Raw genomic sequence first — 18,645 nt, forward strand, 5'->3', positions numbered from 1 at the left:
TCCTGATATGGAGTCCACAGTCCCTGACACGCGGATTACTCGGAACCTTGGGCCTTGGAAGCTTTCCCCACGCGGGAATCCACCTCGTTCTTTTAATCTGACGATATTGTTTAACAGTTAACTAACTAGGGCATACATTTTGGACTTACAAGACATAAGATGTGGCGGAGTATCTGATCTCATCAAGAAAAGCCCGTAAGTAGTTACTGTGTAGTATCAACTACAAGTGAAGCAGTCTCTCTAGATGACGTATCATAAACAAACATTCGATGCGAAATAGTGCCTGTGGACACTTGATTATATTTGATACACTGGGGCAAAAGATATGTACTGAATAAAGCCCAAATATACAAGAAAACTATTCACGTCCGTGACCTGCGCGGATCAGTAGCATCCTGTCGACGCCACTCGCGAGACTCCTTGGTACCCATGCTACCAACGCCGCCTTCTTGACGACGCTCCCAACCGCCTAGTCGAATTACCAGGCAGGTAGCATTGTCACCCTCATTGGTGACCTCAGTCGAGAAATTGACCACATCGTGCGCACCCTGATCCGGAGTCTTGGCTTCCTTGACGATATCAACAATCTCCTGGTCGAGCAGTGTGCCGCTGATGCCATCGGACACCATAACCAAAAAGGAGAACTCGGCGGGGCCAAGTTCTATCCGATTGAGCTCCGGCTCGGCAGAAACCCCGATGCGCTTGGACTGGACGTCACCGAAGGAGCGTGTGTTCGCTAGCCCGCTCATGCGCTCTTCGCCAAACGAGTCCGTCACGAAGGTTGCGGCATACCGCCGGAGTCGGCTGGCCTCGATTGGCGAGGAGGGGTGGTGGTTCGATGTAACGGGGATGGCTTGGCCTGTCTCTGTTGAGCAGAGGAGGATTCGGGTATCGCCTACGTGGGCGACTAGGAGCGTCGATGGCGCAATAGGATGCCAGAAGGGGGTTGGAGTTGGGGTCGAAATCATGGCGACACTCCCGGTACTGCCGCCCTTGAAGCGGGCGCGTCCACCAATTTGGGGCGACCGGGTCATGCTGGGTCTGTGAAATATTTCATCTTCGTTCAGAGGCCTCTCAGCTTGAGCTAGATCATCGTCTCGCTTGGCGGCTTGTGCATTGACAAAGTCTAGATCCGCGCGCAGGAAGGCGTACTCCACGACTTCCTCGATGGAGATGTGATCGGTGATGCTTGGCACGGTGGACTCAGTACCATGATAGGTAAAATGGGGCGGTTGGAATCTCTTGAAATAGCCACCAACTACCCGTCTCCAGGTCTGGACAAGGTGTTTCTCAAGGTCCCCCATTCGACGTCGGTCGCCCTCTTGCATCACAGGCAATTCGCTGGTGGTGGGTAGTTCTTTAGCACCGCGTCGTAGGCTGGACTGAAGCTCGATATCAAACGCCGCATTCTGAATATACTCGTGCAGATAGTCCCTCAAGAACGAACTACACTCGGTTCCGCCATGGCCATCAAACACCCCGAAATAAAAGACTTGGGGGTCTCCAGTAGCTGTTTCTGCACCGCGCGACTCCCGAGGGTCGGTAATATTTTGTTTCTTAGATCGCTTGATCGTCAGCGAGGCCGGAGGTCGTTTTGCAAAGGCGGGGATGTCGATGACGCCAGCTTGGTATGTATCTTCGTTTGAAGGGCGGGTTCCGCGGGCGGTGACGGCGCCAAAATGATGCTTTGCGTTGCGCAGGGGAATCCGAACGACCGTTGTCTCACGGTCTATTAAGGCCTGGAAGGAAGTTGGCGATTGTGAGGTTTCTCCGCTGTGAGGTATAGAGGCGGAGCGAGGAAGTTTATGAAAGGACGAGGACGGACCACGGGGGTCCGGATGAAGCGAGGACGAGGGTAAATGGGTCACAAAGTAATCGCGAAACTGTGGCTGCTTCCTGAAGGTTGTCTGACTGGGCGCAACAGGGTCAGTACTGTAGCATCGCGCTGAACGGAGAGCGAAGCCTGGATTGCGTCAGCTATGGTTGTTCAAAGATCTTCATAGAGCCCGGAGAGCACCTACTGTAACTGTCGGCCGAGGCCCAGACCCGGCCTGTTACTCGCCTCGCTGAAAGGAGAGTCATTGGCCCATCGAATTACAGGGACGTAGAGGGTTGGAAGATCCTTGAGACTGTTGAAACAAGGCGTGGGGAGAATAGATATGGCCCGAGCGTCGGCAGATAAAGAACACCTGGACCGGCACATTCTTTCCGATAGCTCTTGTTAGTGCAGGATCCGCTATTATACTGTGCAGTATGTCTTTATTACTGTGTACATCGATGGTGATGGTTAATCCATTCACATTGGATGTATTTATCTTATACATTTTGTTCCATTGAATGTCGAAGACCCACGTTAAAGCATCTGTCCTTACAAAAAGAGACAATCCATTTCACTCGACTCTGGTTGGGCTACATGTAACTACTACAACCTAGAAGCAAGTGTGAAATATCTGAATTTCAATTGAGTTGGAAAATGATGCTGTGGAAATATCTGCCGACCTCCAGTGAAACTATACGAAAAGGCAGCCATATGCTGTAACCTGCTAAAAAAAACGATCATCGCGGCAGAAACGTCCACAGGAGTGGTACAAACACAAGAAAAACAATGCTGAGAGAGTGGCACCTACCGAACAGCAAACCCATCCAGGGAGCCCAAGCAAGAGACCAGGGGGGATCTGCTTCGTAGAATGTGCCAGGTTAGAGATCAATCAATGGATCTGCCCAGGGATGAGCATTTAGATAGCCTTGGTCCGGGAGAAAAGAGTGCTGTATACAGCATCCACAACGGGTTGGGCAGTAATCTGTCTGCCACCGAAGAATCGACCGTTGAGGCCCTTGATGGCGTTCTCACCACCTTGAACGCGGTCGAACTTCAGGTAGATATCTCCCTGGGAAGTGGCATCTAGAGAAATGTGAACAACGCGGCCGTATTTGTCCTCACACTCGCGGCGAACGTCCTCCTCCAGGACCTTGATCCAATTTTCGCCGGTCTCTCTGCAAGCTGCGTCAGTATTCATTTCTAGTAGTAAGGACACAAGGGAAACTTACTCGGCAGGGTCAAACATATTGCGGAGCAGAACGCACCGACTAGCCATGTTAACATTGACAGGGAGCGGCTTAGTTTCAGTCTTCGGTCGGAGGAATTTCTGTTGGTCGTCGACGGAAGGCTGGGGTTCATCTGTTCGTGCAAGCTTCCTCATCAATGCATCTCTAGAATAGTTGTTGAAGTTCACACCGGCAACATCCGTGTCATCGAGGGCGCTAGCACCGGCACCCTTCTGGGATTCCCTGCCGCTAGCACGGTCAAAGGCATTGGAGCCTCCGGCTTGAACGCCTCGGCCACCCTGGCCGGAGAATGAAGATCCCTGGAATTGCTGGTTTGTAGATGAACCTGACGGACGATTGCCGTTCGAGTCAGGGGTGAACTTATCATTGCCGAGACCAACGCGAATAGCTCGTCCAGCAAGTTCAAATCCGTTCATCTTTTCCAACGCATCACGAGCCTGCTCGGGATTGGCAAATCTAGTAACGTTAATAATCGAAGTAATCAACAAAGGAATTTGACCATATAGGGAAAAACTTACTGGACAAAGGCATAACCCTTGCTTCGACCGGTTTCGTCCTTTTGCAACTGAACGAACTCGAGCTCACCGAACGGTTCGAAGACATTATTGAGATCAGATTCGGTGATACTGAAATGAACATTACCCACATAGAGTCTGTGAAATGGCGCGGTGTGATGACTGCCTGAAGTAGCCGCGGGATTGCGAGCTTGTCTGTTCTTCTCCGCCTCGGTCAGTTGCGCGATGATCGGGATTCCTAACAGTCTCTGGCCGGTGAGTTGAATAGCGGCTGTCACGGACTCCTCCGATTTGAACTCGACATAACCAACACTGTATAGACATTAGCAAGTGCTTGTATAAAGTAACGAGATGAAAGTTGATTACGTACCCTTTATTGCGTCCGCTAACGCGATCCTTAACGATTTGAGCCTCCTTGACGGGGCCGACCTTTTCAAAGAAGGCTATCAGATCCTTGGTGCGCAGACGAGCAGCCAGTTGCTGCACAAAGATGGTACGCTTGTCACGTTCATCTTCGGTGAGTTCAGGGGACTTGCGAGCGGGGGACCCACGGCGGGCATCGTCACGGCGGGGGCGCCTTTCTTCGTCGCGGTCACGGCGGTTTGGCCTGTAATGGCGATCACCATAGGGCGAACGGGAGCGGGAATGAGCACGACCTCCACCACGATAGAAGTCACCACTTGAGCGGTAGCCGTCGCGGCGAGGGCGGCGCCGCTCGGACTCGCGGCTCCTGCTTCTCTTTCGGCTTCTAAGGCTTCCGTTAGCACTAGCAGAGTCGCTTTTCATTGCATCATCGCCGTCAGTGTCTCGATCAGGCCGGCGATCACGGCTGCGTTCGCTACGGCGGCGTCTGTCGCGGGAACGGTCACGTCCTTCCGGGGCGGCGGGCGCAACGGCGGGAGCAGCCGCGGTAGACTCAAGGAGAGCCTCTACGTCAAGTGCGGACATTGTTGGAAGGCAGCTGTCGTTGGTTGGAATAGAAATCTCGACGTTCGGAGTGGCGGAAGTGGAGGAGAGACGGATAGCGAAAGTGGACGCAGAGCGGGCTGTTGAAGTAGCAGGGATTTTATAACCTATCCCTCGATTCTGTTTTCACGTTCCGATTGTTTCGTTGATACTCGCAGGGAAAAGGTACTCAACTTGAAGCGCACGGTTGACGGTGTGATACCTAGTTTAATTTTGACTCTGTTAAGTTTGAGGTTCAACTTTCAAGAGACCTGAAGGCGGTGTCGGGGAGTGGCAGAAATTGCAAGTGGCAAGCGGCACGTGAGGCCTGGGTCAAAGCAAAGGCGGTGAGAGGAAAATGCCGTAACTAAAAGGAAGGCGGTAAGTGAGAGACGCTACTAGTCCTAGAATATTACTACCCGTAGCTATGGGGAGGCACCACGTCCATCTACTAGGGTCTAGGGCTAAATGGAAATGGAATACCATTTGTGAGTTGATTCATCATTCTTGAAGGAGATCCCTCGTTGGGACCTTGAGATCTCGCGTAGCCCACATGGTCGTTGCTTCCAATGTTCCAAGTTCTCTTCAACTCCACCACAGCTCGGTTACCGGGACCTAGACTATATAGAGGAACACACCTCTGTACCTAGGTAGCATGCTGGACGCACCCAGTGTGAGAAAGTTCAACGTAGTGATAAAAGTCATATAACTAAACATTTATTATTTCCTTAAATTACATTAACTGTCATATACACTGATAAGTGATACTCGAATGTATGAATATGAATCAACTCGACCTTGTGTCCTGCTTTATCACAAGAGCTGACATGGCGAAGCCAAGTGCACAAGAAGGAGATCCGAACCAACCATAAACTCCGCTTTGACCAATGTACATTGGAAGTACCGAGTAGCAGCAGCTCGGTCGTACTCCGCGTGAAATCGTGACATAAGGACCGCTGGTAGCCCTCTATTATTGAAATGCTTGGATTTGAACTGCTTACTGGGCCTTCGCACCCTTTGGCGTTGGGACCACCAACTCGGTGCCAAAGACGCGATCCCAGAAAGGACTAGTGACGCCAAATCCGTTCTCGAAGTCAGCGAAATGGTGCTGGAGGTGGTACTTCTTCAGACCCTTGTAGTACGAAGGGAGACTAAAAGTCTGTCAGCGGTGATTCATTACATAAAAGGTGGTGTAAGACTTACTTGCGGTGGTGCAGGAAATAGTGGGTGAGATCATAGCAGATATATCCAAAGACGCCTCCACAGAACACCGACAGAGCCGCATACCAGTTGTAGAAGAAGACTGCATGAGCCAGCTTCCAGAAAGGGGTAGCTAGGACCACAAACAATGTCGGTGGCATGACAAGTCGATATTTGTCCATTGGTAGATAATGGTGGATACCGTGGAGTAGGAAATGGAGTGTCAGGCCGACGCGGTTGTCCGGAAGCCAGTGATCGATGTGGAAAAGGCACCGGTGCATCACATACTCGATCAGAGTCCAGAGCGCCACGCCACCGAGGAAGTAAGATGCAGCAGCAATTGGACTACTGAGACCGGCAGCTCCAAGCCATATTCCATAGGCAACAGGCGGCAACCAGATCATCGGCACGACGTACCACGCGGTCTTGCTCAGAGGCTCGAGGAAATTGCCGAACAGAGGGGCAGACTCTCCTCCTCGGTAATGACGAGGCCGATGGATCTGCTCCAAGTAGAACTCCTTCGAGAAGTTACTGTTCCACAGTTGCATCAAAAGCGGCTTATTCAAGTCCAAAAACTTGTGTGTCTTGTAGTCTTGAAGGGGGTCCGTGTCTATTGACAGGTCCTCCTCACGAGACATTCCGGTAGTTGCATAGACAGGGCCGGACTGAGTTTCGGTGACAGTTTCGATGATGGTCGTCTTGGTGGTGGTGGTTTTCGCAGGTGTAGAGACATCGGAGACAAAGCCAATGTGGTAGTCGTCCAAGATTTCGTAGGCAGCGTCGCTGTGTTCGTGGGAGATCTCGTCCTTCAGGATATCTGTCACATCCTGGCCGGCATACTCCAGGATCAAATCGCCACCACCGGGATGAGCATCGAGAAACTCAGTGACATCGTACACTTTGGAGCCCAAGGTAACGTAACATGACTTTGCGGTGTTGTGAGAATGAACCTCGACCGAGGTAAGCGTTGGCATATCCCTCCCAGGCATGATGGCGGAAGAAAGATTGAGAGCTCAGAAAATAGTCGACAAGGGAGGGAAAAACGCGAAAGGTGCAACAATAATAAAGATTGTTCAGGAGGCGTGGCGTGACACCAAATCTCAACCAGGGATCCGCCCGCTCCGGCAAAATTTCGAGTGCGGCTATCCATTGGTCCAGCAGAAGAAAAGTACGCACTAGTTAATGGTGGGATCCACTTTGGACATTTAATGGTCCTTGTACATAAGTTCTAGCCCTATGTCGAAAGAGATTGTGAGTGTAAATTTAAGGTGCTACTAGTATTCGCAATGTGCCCTTGGATCACCGCACCCCCACCTGCCTGAATATCCAAGGTTGATTTTCCTGCTACTGCCTGACCTTTCTGGATTGACCAATCAGATCACCCCATTTTATGCTTCAACAAGCTACATAGTATTTCTACATACTGCGTTCTGAACTTCTGAACTTCTGAACTTCTGATCGTGAGAAATTGGCATGTTTCTGGGCGTAAACAAATGTTCGATCGACGAAATGCGTAGGGTAGGCCCGTAGGGTTAAATAAGGTCATTCTCATCTCCGTCAGATGATGCAGATAACAGTCCGGATCAAGCGTACGTCTCTAAGGCTTTCGGATATGCGGCGAATTCAGGAAATTTGGTCGTGGGATCGGAAGTGTTATCTTGAGTTGGTTCGAGGTTTGTCGGGTCGTCAGGGGGATGGATTTCATCGTTAAGGGTGTCATGGGCCTCCTCATTCTTGTCCCAAACCATCAGTGCGAAAACATGGGCTTCATTCTTGAGGGCTTTCGCGAATTGGTGAGGGGTAAGGAGATCGAAGTCTTTGCGTGTGTGGCCGAAATGCCAGCGATAAGATCCTGTATCGAGTTGATCACCGATCTCCCGTGGTAGGTAGCGGTGAATGATTTTGGCGTCGTGGGTGGCATGGAAGCCCTTGTGGTAGGCGGTGGCGATGGCCACCAGGCCATCCTCAATGAAGATATTGCGAACGCCGCCAGCGTCGGTGTTGCGGTGCCGGATGGACAGCAGTTCAGGGGCACGAGCGGGCTGGCCGCTGCAGATGTGAACCAGCACGGACAGCTTGCGGCGGAAGGCGACTACCCGTTTCATGTAATAGTCGATCTTGGCCACCCGCGGTTTCCCCTGCCGGAAGAACTCCCGGTCGACGTCGGGGTTAGTGGCGATCTGGTTCAGCATCCACTGCTCTCCGTCGACGGGCCACGGCGTTCTGGTGTCCTGGAGAAAGCTCCAGCCGGCACCAACATTGGTGGGGTCGATACAGAAAATCCCATGGGATCTGGGGGACTTCCGTCTTGTGGGCAAGCATGAGGTCATCCTTCAATATCTGTCTTGCGTCATTCACCAACACATGCACATAACGGAGCCAGGAGTTGGTTTCATCCCACTGTTGTGTTACAAGAAGCTGACCTTCACCTTGGGCCAATTCACCGGATTTGTGCATGTCTTGGTGAATGACGCCAGACAGATCTTGAAGGATGACCTCATGCTTGCCCACAAGACCGAGGTCCCCCAGATTCCATGGGACTTTCTGTATGACGATCCCACCAACGTTGGTGCCGGCTGGGGCTTTCTCCAGGACCCCCGAACGCCGTGGCCTGTCGTTGGAGAGCAGTGGATGTTTGACCAGATCGCCAACAACCCTGACGTTGAGCGGGAGTTCTTCCGTGGGAAACCGCGGATGGCCAAGATCGACTGTTACATGAAACGGTTAGTCGCCTTCCGCCGCAAGCTGTCAGTGCTGGTACACATCTGCAGCGGCCAGCCCGCTCGTGCCCCTGAACTGCTGTCCATTCGGCACCGCAACACCGACGCTGGCGGCGTTCGCAATATCTTCATTGAGGATGGCCTGGTGGCTATGGCCACCGCCTACCACAAGGGCTTCCATGCCACCAACGACGCCAAAATCATTCACCGCTACCCACCACGGGAGATCGGTGAGTTGGTGGTGTGGTATCTGTGGTTGGTGTTGCCTTTTGTCCACGCCTTGGAGCTGTATCAGCGCCATGAGAGGGAGCAACCGGTTGACCATGAAGTGTAAGTGCAGTCGTGAGGGTGAATTGTTTGCGATCCAGGGCTAACCGCGACAACAGACGCAAACGCGAGGCGTACATGTGGCCCCCCGACCCCCATTCTGATAAACCGTGGTCTTCTGAGCGCTTGCGCGAAACCCTCAAGGAGGAGACGAAGGGCATCCTCCACGCCGAGCTGAATCTGGTCGCCTACCGCGACATTGCGATCGGCCTCAGTCGACGATTCCTGGGATCCACGCACCAGTTCACACACAACATCCAGGAGGAGTCCGGGGCCGAGGTGCTGGACGATGACTTCGACGACCGTGAGATGGGGGCTGAGGAATGGAGCGGCCACATCGCCGATTTACAAGCCGCTCATTCCTTCCACGTCGCTGGCATCGTCTATAGACGTCTCATCACCGAGCAGCCCGGCACCACGGCCGACAAACGGCACTTCTTCCGTATCTGCAGTACGGATTGGCATCGCTTTTTGGGTTTTCACTTCACCAAGGCCGAGTCGCTCAACCCCTACCGCCGGACCGAGCTATCTCCCTGGCAGAAGGAGGCTGAGGAGAGCCGCATGCTGCGTCGGTGGGACTTGCGCAATACTCCCCTGGAGCCACAGTTGCAGGCTATGATGGGCGACCCCGAGGTCCGATTCCGCGGCATGCAACACCCGGCCATGGTGGCGATCCAGAACGGGGAGAGTCCCGTGCTTGCCGTTTTGCCCGCCGGCGGTGGGAAGAGTAAGGATCGCGGCTAAGAGGCGGTCATCTCAATTGCTGGGGAATCTGTCCTGAAGGACAAACTTCAATTCTTTTCGTAAGGGCTCGATAAGTTTCGCGAAGAACCCAGTTACCCGCTGTTCTTCCGATATCTCTATCTGGGATTCGATAGACTGAAGGTAATTGTGGAAGGCGATGGGATCCTGGCCAGGGCGTTGTTTGGCCTGGAAATAAGTTTCGGCCTTTAGGGTGAGGGTTTAGGGCTTACCCCTAAACCCTCGATGGCGGTGTTGCGTCCTCCACGGACACGTGGTCTCCCCGCGCCCTGTTACCTCAGCATGCTCAGACGAAACATGATTCGCTGGGTAATGCTCACATGACCGGCCTAACCAAGTTGGGTTCAGCTCAAAACCTAACTTGGTTAGGTATGTCATGTGACTACACAGGACCCAGCCAATAATAATGTTTGGTCTGAGCATGCTGAGGTAAGCGCCCCTGAGGGGTTCGACTATCCCGTAAAAAGCAGGCGGAAAGTCGAACTGCTTACTTCCATAGGGAGAAAGCGGTAGGGTAAAAGTAGGACCGGAAAGGGCAAACCATCCATAAATAGGTACTGCAACTCCGGAATAGGCAACCATTACTACGACAAGCAATAAGAGGGAAATAATTCTGCCAGAATTATTTCCGGGGTCGTTTTGGCCGTAAGTAAGGCGACGCTTCGCGTCCCAACGAATAAGGGACGTTTGTTTCCCATGTGAGAGACCGATATCGAGGCTTGTGATCACATGTTGAATTATGATAATTTAAATTATCACATTCCCCTTGACAATCAATGATGTACCTTACGGAGTACAGTAGAGCCATTTCCTTGGAGCTTTGACAGGTGCATCAACCATGGTTGTCTGTTGGCGATGTTGACGGTTGCTGGAGCCTCCATACAGATATGAGGAACTATGGCAAACGTTATCATCACCATCCGTTGGGGCCTTACTTACCTACCTTAATCTACAGAGACACATCTGTGCGTACCTATCCATGCAGTATAGCCATAGGCACCGCCGCACCGTCCAGGCTGTTCAGGTGGAGTGAACAACGGACGACCAACATGGTACGTCACCGCACTCGTATGATAGCAGAAGTCCAAATTATCACATCGAAGTGGCGCAGATAGAATAAGAATAAAGGCATATGTGATGTGTCGTCAAAACGAAAACGAAGTCATCTCGCAGGCTTGACCGGAGATCAAGAGGCACTGCGATGTCATGGGTTAGGCGACATGGAAGGCGCAGCAGATGTTAAAAAAAGTGGGCTGAGGTCCGGCAAATAAGGAGATAGATGAATCAACCTGACTCTAGCATCAGTACATATCTGCGCAATACGTTTAGAGTCGCGAACTGGTGCGTTTATCTATGTCCCAGTTTCGGCTCCGGCGCCAACATGTCCCAGGTGCAGAGGTTTATACGAATCATGATGAGTGGAACCTGAACCTAGGATCGTAGAATGACAGTCACAAGGATGATAAACTAGAAGTGCTTGCTTTTGTTAGCCTCAGTTCCAACGACTCACCTTCTCGCATCAGCACCTGATGGACACGTAACATGATCAATTGGCCATTCATGGGATTCCGCTGGAGTGTCCAACGCCTCCTCGGCTATCTGGCCCTGCGGACGGTCTACACCAAATGCTGGTGGTGGCGGGGCTGGTGTCAGTGGTCAGTTCATCACGCCATCCCCTAGCACTTTTGACACGCTCGTAGAATATTCAAATTGCTAAAAGATCACAATTTGTCAAGGGAAAACGATGAAAGCTCTAGAAACCAGTCCCAAACTAGCTTGTCGATAGCTCGGCCCTTGTTGTGGGTACTCATGTTCTGCGGGAAAACGACGCATACCAACGATACGCTCCCCATGAGTGGGCCACAAGCGTTAATAACTTGCTCATATATAACAAGTCCTGTAACGTCGCATATTGTACGAAGTACAAGGGACACCTGAGCATTCATCCATGTACCACAGTGCGGAGATCATCGACGCTAGCCCAGTATGGTTAGACGCGCTACTATCCCCTATCTAGGAATAGATATATGCACTAACCCAGACAGGCTAGACATATCAGGTCACATTGGTAAATAGCCAAACAGCCGAAAACTGTTATTATTGTCGCTGTTGGATGAAAAGTCCCTCTTCAGTGTTTCTAAAGGCCTTTCTTTCCCAGGCCGTCTCCTCGTTCATGGTTCTGTTTATTGAACAACATAACATGATTGTACATGGCACTCGAGGGTCCGCACTCCGCAGTCAGACCCATCTTGAGAGTTGACAACTTGACTCCATCAATGGGGATGGGCCCCACAAAAAACACCGCCTGACATTGGCAGCAAATCCCCTCTGGGGCCATCTGGGGCTGAAATGAAACCCGCGAGCAGAGGAAAATGACCCGTTGAAAGGCCACCATTGTGATAACAATACCCAACTTTGAGGGTAGGACAATCCCTGTATCCGGTTATCGGTGTAAGTCTCCACTGAGAGTTTTAGTCCCGACTCCCAACACGGCACGCGGGGCTATTGCCGGAACGATTTACGTTGTCGGAGCGGAAGTGTTGATGGGGGTTATTTATCGGCCTCTAGTCAATTCAAGTTCGAGGCAGGGATTAGACATCACACTAGTTAGTAGTGGAGTTTTCCACCCCTCTCCTGTCCCAATTTCTCAAACACCTTCTCTGTCTTCTCATTCCTCTTTCTTGTGCTTCTCCTCTCCATTATAATCCCCTCCACTCTTGACACCCCTTCCTCGGCCCACGATGTCGACAGCAGGGGATTGGTCCCCCGAGAATCCCATCCTGGCCTACCTGCAGACACTGGCCGCAAACAAGAAGACCCTCCCGTATGGGCAACCTGTGGTCGCGTACGCCTCCGTCAATCATATTGACTCCGCTTCACTTCTACGGCAGGCCGCAGAGATCGGCCCCTATATCGCCATACTACAAATTCCAGCGATTGTCATCGATGACTGGTCCCACGACACGATCGAGCAGCTCCAGTACTTGTCCAGGAAACATGCATTTCTACTTTGGGAGGGAAGCAGGATCTTGAACCCGATGATTAATTTCATGGGTAGAGCGGATGCGGCGTTGGAAACAAGGCAGGCCTTGGTAGACTTGATCAAGAAATCATATACGGGGGGTCCATTGAGGACAGCGACGTGGGCTAATCTGGCCACCTCTTGGGCCCCTGCGGCCCCACTGGACCAGCAGGAAAACGATGTGTTGATACCAACCTTGAAACTGGCAGCTCGTGAGGCAGTTGCGACAACCGCGAAGACCATCCAAACCGAAATATCCGCAGAGACAAACAACTACTCGTCTGGGGAGGAGGTGGAAGTCACTGTGCCAATTGGGGAAACAACCAACGGGTGGAAAGAATTCAGTCCGAATAACACAGGATCGGCGCTTCGAAAATCATCAACCATCTCCGTTACAACCGAGTCTGTGCTTTCGCATGCACAAATCCAGGCAGATAACGGTGTCCCACCTCCACCTCTACTGGCCCGCAGCGTTGCACTCTGTCTACCCAGCGCCCTTGAAACCGCGTTTACCCCCCAGTTCCGCCAAAGTACGATAGTTGCCGCATGTGCCAACTCCGAATTTGTCATCGGGTTCTTAACGAGCGACCCCTTCTTTGTGAACTACCGAGGAAATGATATATTTGAGCTGTCATCAGCGAATGCTAAAGGGGATGCCCAACAGGGTATAGACAGCAGCAGACTCGCTGCCTTGACCTACGTCACCGAGCACCGAAAGTCACTCGGTGTATTCTCTCTTGTACCACCTGCTCTTGGCGCCGGCTTTGTGTTTGATCCTACCTTCAAGCCTGATGGCAGTGCACCATCTGACACCGAGCCCGAGACTCCAGAATCAGCGCAATACATATACCATATCATGGGGCAAGCGGTGGCCCTTCGGGAACAAAACCGAAAAGAGCGTGAAGCCAACGGTTCTGCAAAAGAATCATCCGCCGGTCCCAATATCATGCATATTCCAGTGGTCCTTCTTGTATAATGTCACACATAGCGCTTGGTATCTTGCATGCTCGCCCATTCATCATTGGCGGGCTTTATGATCTTATGTTGGAAATTGCCTTTAATCTGCCGTGCGCCTTTCTTGTATTACCTTTTTGCGACCCGTACATGTATGTTGCTGAAAATTTGTATGTCGGCAGGATCTCGCACAGAGTTGTGCCTTGACTCTTGATACACGTATCAATGAACTGGATAACCGGTGACTGGCCGACTTTTCAAGCTCAGTAAACTCATTATGTAGTGAGGACGCAACTGGGCCCAGCAGCCCTACTAAGAGATCAAATGCCGTGGAAGAAGAGGATTTTGGCTTGAAATGTCGGGCTGGAAGCTTGATTCCTTCCATTGGACGGGAGTGCCCGGCACGTGTTGATTAGTCACCATTGAATGCCTCAGGTGGATATGGATATCAACATTCAACAGTCGAAGCATTTCAAGCCATATGATCAAATTCTCTATCTTCCCCTCGAGTGCTATTTTCAACCATTTTATGCCGTTTGAAAACTTTGCTTGGCAAACAAATAGCAACATCGACTACAGCCACCAAATCACACATCCAACATGAATATCTGCCAAGATTGAAAGGACTCGTGATGACGGTATGAGGCAGAGGATCTTGACTCCAATTCATTTGATTATTACATTTCCAATGCTTTACCGACCACAGTCAGCAGTCTCACCGTTTCACGTCATAATTCATATTTCATTCAGGCCAGGAAGACTCGGACAGTGGACACTTCAACAGTCATGAACCCAGGCCACCAAACTGAGCCTCTTGCTCGAAAGCTCGATGAAGAACATATTGAACACCCGCCAATCACAATTATTTCGGTGAGCGGTGACCTAATTCTTGAGTACATTGCTCCTGGTACATCTTCATTGTCAAACAGCAAGCGCAAATGGCAGGTGGCAAGCAAGTGCCTTACCTCCAACAGTCCTTACTTCCAAGCCTTGTTGGATCCCACTAAGTTCTCCGAAGGGAGGCAATTCAGCGCTCAGAAGCAAGCATGGAATGAATCCCAGACGGCAGACTTGGCTTCACAGCATGCCCTACCAACGGTCAAGCTTCCCGAGATCCGGTCCACAAGCCTCTGTGGAGAAGATGCCATCGAGTTGTTCCTGAAAATATTATGTTTTGAGTCTTTGGATGAGACAGAAAGAACTGTTTTTGAGAATGAGCTCAGGGTCCAGTCTACATCACTTGTTGCCAGAATGATCGACCTGGCGGACTCCTTCAGTTCCACCAGCATTATCCGGAAAGTTCTGCAGAGAGTCGGATATATGTATGGCAAGACGAAGGTTGCGCTTCTGTCCAGGGTCACGCCTGCATTATTGGGATTGAAGGAAGATCGGACCCGGCAGATCATCTTTATAGCCGCCTTCCTCGATGACTCAAGACTCAGGAGAATCATGACCCATGTCTTGCTGGTTGCAGGCTCCAGATTATGGGCCAATGGGTTGGAAGACCCCGAAGAAGAGAATTTGCGCTGGAAACATCTACCGGATGGTTTAGAAGGTGAGTCTCAACAAAGTGAGCACTGCTCAGTACCTCTCAGCTAAATTGTAACCCCAGAGGAAATCTATTATCGACGCCAATGCGTTTTGAACACGATCACCGACCTACAGGCCCATTTCCTCCGAGTTTACGGAGGCCTGGAAGACCCCGACAACGCCAGATCTGCCGCAAACAACCGAACTTTGGGCGCGGCTTTTACCGCATCTGCACACACGCTCCTTCAATCCCGCCGATTCCAATGTCGAGGTGGCTTCAATAATGCCAGTCAATGCGACCTCTTCCAATTGGGTCAGATGATCCGATTCTTCTCGATGCGCGCCAAAACCATCTTCTTAGGATCGACTTTGATAGACCCCGATTTTGACTTGAATCCAGAAGGCGATCACACAGTTGGCGAAGCCAGGAACGACCAGCCTTCAGGTCCACCAACTGATATTGCCGCCATCATCGCTTCCATGAAACAATTCCCCGATTATCCAATCGACGAAGCTCACACCGGCTGCGGTGTGAGACGCAGAATCATGCCTGCATTGGAATGCGTCGAGAAATTCATCTGGGATGACCGCGGCCTACTTGGGATAGCCCCAGATTACAAAGACCCCACCCGACCCTCCAAATGGACGGCCTGGGCAGATCACCCGCGCAAGAAACACATGGTTGATATTTCCTTTGCGAGAGTCACGGCTGTGTATTATCCTTCGGCACCGACGAAAAACCGAGTCACCCGTTCTACATCACATGACGAACTTGGACGGCTGTTGTTCACTGCTGCTCGGAGGGATTGGAGTGCGGCAGGCTCAGGCTGATTCTTTGGTCTATGTACGATCTACATTCCTGCTACAATGCATGCATATAGAAAGCCATTGGGCTCAATTACACGTCGATGATAAAGACTACCATGTCCTGACTTTGACATTTGAAAGGGTCAACGAAACCCTAATGATTAGCTCCAGTTCTGAGCTCTAGAGGTTGTTTGGCTCCAGCGGTCGAATGTGTCCTGATCATAAGCGAGTCAAATCAGATACATAACCAGACCTGACCAAGATGGCCGGCATCTCCCGTGTAAACGGCGGACCTGTGAATTACTGTATGCGGTTAGTTTTGCCTTTTCTGGTTTAGCGCCCCAATACGCCGTCACGTAACCTACCTTCATGCCGCCGACATAAAAGACCCGTCTTCGCTGCTCCTCCTCCCTTTCTCTCACTTTTCCATTATTCTGCCTCTCTATCTTGCACTCATCGCCGCCCCCTTTCTTTTACTCTGGCCCCCGCCGACTACTGCACATTTGCTTTCAGCACGACGCACTGCCCCTTTCATTTTTACCGGAGATGCCGCTCGATCCGACTCCCTGGTCGTTCTGACCTGCGTAGGCTGCAATGCTATCCAGTCGCTCAGGAGCAGAAACACTGGGGTGATCCAGCCATCCACTGCATCGCATGATTGTGTCAATACTCCATTTTCCAAAGAAGTCTACAATCCTATCTAGATCGCCTGCTTTCTGCTGGTGAGGCCTTTCCGTTGAGTGTCTGTTATTCCGGTGAACCCCTTGTTGCCGAGTCTTCTCGTTGCTACATGCTCCGCTTCATTCGCCCCATTTCAGGCTCCTACCTGAGGTTACATTGCACAGCCCTTGGTGTCGCAGATCTACTCTCGGCCGCTTTCTCGCAAGTGCCTCGACCTCCCATCTGTCGTCATCGTCGGCCTCCCCGGTCTCTCCGCACCCAATCCGTGAACCTCGAAAGCATACCACGGTAATGCGAGCCAATAGCGGAAATACCGCACACTCACCTGACCTCGGTCGATGGCTGCATCATGCGGCCAATGCTGCACTGCAACCGCGAGAACCATGCCACGATCGTACCATCACCTACCGAATGGAGAACGGGCTGACGACTAGTGTGGGCATACGTCGCAAAGGTCATCAGCGAGGGTAGTGGTAAATGTTGCCGGTGAACTACAACCCGTGGTTGTGAAACTGGTGTGGTCCTGCGGCTTGGATGAAGTGTCCTGGATTGCAGGAGCTGGTCGGGATCTTCTGCGCTGGGTAGAGGGCAGATTCCGCCTCACGGGCGACCGTCGTCTATAAAGAGACTACAATTCCGCCCAAATGGCAAACTTGTAATTCAGAACCGCTTCGAATTCTCCCCTCCCCTGCACCCTGTCCCCCATCCCCTATCCCCCATCTCCCATCCCCAGTTCTCTGTTCTCTGTTCTCTGCCAGTTTCCCTATTTTATGAGTACCCACAAACACCACATCTCGAAGACTTTCTCGGCTGTCTCTTCCACACAATATGTCAAACGCTAATTCTCGCCTGGAATCCTTTCGGCCATGGAATCCTTTCCAGGACAAAGCCCAGTCTCTGCGAGATTCTTTCGATATTTGCCGCACCCAAGTCCTGTCTCGATGACTCCCACCCCGCCTCCCTCCAATCCTATCAACTTCGTCTCTAAGAATCAAAATGTCATTCTCACAAACCTGGCCGGCATTCCCTTCCTGCCCGCCCGCCGTTGGAAGTTTGCTTGGATGACGGCCTACATTCGGATGCTCAAACCACTCGCCACGAGCCGGAGGATTTGGGCCGTACTACCTTCACCAGTCCTCACGCTCAGACTTTCGACTCTGAAGACCTTTTGCAATTGCAAGACCTACGGAGCACCAAATATATCGATTGTGCTACAATACCCGGTGTTTGTCTGGGTGCTGAGCATCCGGTTTTGGATCATGCGACTTAGATCCTGCCGTTATTGCTGGTTAGCACCCTCAAGCTGTCGGTTCTGGAAATAACATTAGGACTGAAGACCTTCCAGGCAATGAAGCTATCGATCCCGCAATCCTGAGCGATCATGACTGCCATGATTCTGAGTATATCCAAGCAACGGAGAATATCATCGGTATCGCAACACATCTGGACGAATGTCCCTCGAATTGCTTTCGCTTCCCGAATCAAGACCTGTCTTTCCGGCGCAGACGACATAATCTAAAGAAGACGGTATATCATGATCGCCAGTCCAAAGTAAAGAAATGTTCACGTACAGGGAAGAGACATACAAACAATGGTTCCTGTTGGTCCACTAGAGGGCCTGGTCATGGAAAGAGTATTTCATCTCCTGCCGTGCCCAATTCTCGGCCGTTTTAATTGAAGACCGGCTACAGTTCGTATACACCAGTGTACGAAGCGAAGCTAATCATCGCCTTGATGGCCTCGGACCATCTCCCCTTCAGGACCGACATCCCCCTCTCTAATGAAAATCTCCCTCCGGGAAATCCCCCCCCCCCCCTTCTCTCTTTTTTTTGACAACTTGTGTAGAAAATCCTTTTCCTCTCCTCAAATCAGGATTATCAGTTGATTCCTAGACAAGCTGTAAAGCACGCTCTACCTGCAGTACTCAATTTGTTGAGGGTGTAGTCAGAGGAACAAGCCATGGGGCTTTATCCCGCGAATACGAGGATCACGAGCAATTTTGCCGCGCCAATGCCTTGGCACTTGGCAGTAAGCAAGCGATCTCTCCGCTGGGATTTAAGAAATGGAGAGTGTTCTTAACTTCTGATTCTCCACAAGTTACTACTTTCTTTAGTTC

At 51.4% G+C, this 18,645-nt stretch overlaps 8 protein-coding genes across 8 annotated transcripts; 4 read left to right on the forward strand and 4 right to left on the reverse strand.

Annotated features, from left to right (window-relative positions):
- Nucleotides 1-362: 362 nt before the first annotated feature.
- Nucleotides 363-2,082, reverse strand: ptcA (type 2C protein phosphatase PTC6; the record flags this gene model as incomplete). Its single annotated transcript, XM_056668102.1, has 2 exons — nucleotides 363-1,963; nucleotides 2,022-2,082. The coding sequence occupies 2 exons, from the start codon at nucleotides 2,080-2,082 to the stop codon at nucleotides 363-365; spliced, it is 1,662 nt and encodes a 553-aa protein (XP_056521698.1).
- A 653-nt stretch (nucleotides 2,083-2,735) lies between these two features.
- On the reverse strand, nucleotides 2,736-4,529 carry N7515_007359 (putative RNA splicing factor (Pad-1); the record flags this gene model as incomplete). The annotated part of the gene is made up of 4 exons (XM_056668103.1): nucleotides 2,736-2,994; nucleotides 3,049-3,522; nucleotides 3,585-3,893; nucleotides 3,952-4,529. The coding sequence occupies 4 exons, from the start codon at nucleotides 4,527-4,529 to the stop codon at nucleotides 2,736-2,738; spliced, it is 1,620 nt and encodes a 539-aa protein (XP_056521699.1).
- A 994-nt stretch (nucleotides 4,530-5,523) lies between these two features.
- On the reverse strand, nucleotides 5,524-6,715 carry N7515_007360 (fatty acid alpha-hydroxylase; the record flags this gene model as incomplete). Its single annotated transcript, XM_056668104.1, has 2 exons — nucleotides 5,524-5,677; nucleotides 5,730-6,715. 2 exons carry the CDS (start codon nucleotides 6,713-6,715, stop codon nucleotides 5,524-5,526), a joined length of 1,140 nt encoding a protein of 379 aa, XP_056521700.1.
- Nucleotides 6,716-7,309: 594 nt separating this feature from the next.
- On the reverse strand, nucleotides 7,310-7,918 carry N7515_007361 (uncharacterized protein; the record flags this gene model as incomplete). The annotated part of the gene is made up of 1 exon (XM_056668105.1): nucleotides 7,310-7,918. The coding sequence occupies one exon, from the start codon at nucleotides 7,916-7,918 to the stop codon at nucleotides 7,310-7,312; it is 609 nt and encodes a 202-aa protein (XP_056521701.1).
- A 172-nt stretch (nucleotides 7,919-8,090) lies between these two features.
- N7515_007362 (uncharacterized protein) lies at nucleotides 8,091-9,517 on the forward strand (the record flags this gene model as incomplete). Its single annotated transcript, XM_056668106.1, has 2 exons — nucleotides 8,091-8,776; nucleotides 8,833-9,517. 2 exons carry the CDS (start codon nucleotides 8,091-8,093, stop codon nucleotides 9,515-9,517), a joined length of 1,371 nt encoding a protein of 456 aa, XP_056521702.1.
- A 2,759-nt stretch (nucleotides 9,518-12,276) lies between these two features.
- On the forward strand, nucleotides 12,277-13,533 carry N7515_007363 (uncharacterized protein; the record flags this gene model as incomplete). The annotated part of the gene is made up of 1 exon (XM_056668107.1): nucleotides 12,277-13,533. One exon carries the CDS (start codon nucleotides 12,277-12,279, stop codon nucleotides 13,531-13,533), a length of 1,257 nt encoding a protein of 418 aa, XP_056521703.1.
- Nucleotides 13,534-14,297: 764 nt separating this feature from the next.
- Nucleotides 14,298-15,872, forward strand: N7515_007364 (uncharacterized protein; the record flags this gene model as incomplete). The annotated part of the gene is made up of 2 exons (XM_056668108.1): nucleotides 14,298-15,066; nucleotides 15,124-15,872. The coding sequence occupies 2 exons, from the start codon at nucleotides 14,298-14,300 to the stop codon at nucleotides 15,870-15,872; spliced, it is 1,518 nt and encodes a 505-aa protein (XP_056521704.1).
- A 1,709-nt stretch (nucleotides 15,873-17,581) lies between these two features.
- Nucleotides 17,582-18,201, forward strand: N7515_007365 (uncharacterized protein). Its single transcript, XM_056668109.1, has 2 exons — nucleotides 17,582-17,754; nucleotides 17,823-18,201. The coding sequence occupies exons 1-2, from the start codon at nucleotides 17,591-17,593 to the stop codon at nucleotides 17,902-17,904; spliced, it is 246 nt and encodes an 81-aa protein (XP_056521705.1). The 5' UTR covers nucleotides 17,582-17,590; the 3' UTR covers nucleotides 17,905-18,201.
- Nucleotides 18,202-18,645: the final 444 nt, after the last annotated feature.

Source organism: Penicillium bovifimosum (genome assembly GCF_028826915.1).
Source record: "Penicillium bovifimosum strain IBT 22155 chromosome Unknown utg000005l_segment0_segment0, whole genome shotgun sequence".
Classification (NCBI taxonomy): Eukaryota; Fungi; Ascomycota; class Eurotiomycetes; order Eurotiales; family Aspergillaceae; genus Penicillium; species Penicillium bovifimosum.

Coding starts and splice junctions, on each gene's coding strand:
- N7515_007365 (XM_056668109.1), top strand. CDS start 17,591: ATGACGGCCTACATTCGGATGCTCAAACCACTCGCCACGAGCCGGAGG. Junction 17,755..17,822: donor ATTGTGCTACAATACCCGGT/GTTTGTCTGGGT, acceptor ATTGCTGGTTAG/CACCCTCAAGCTGTCGGTTC.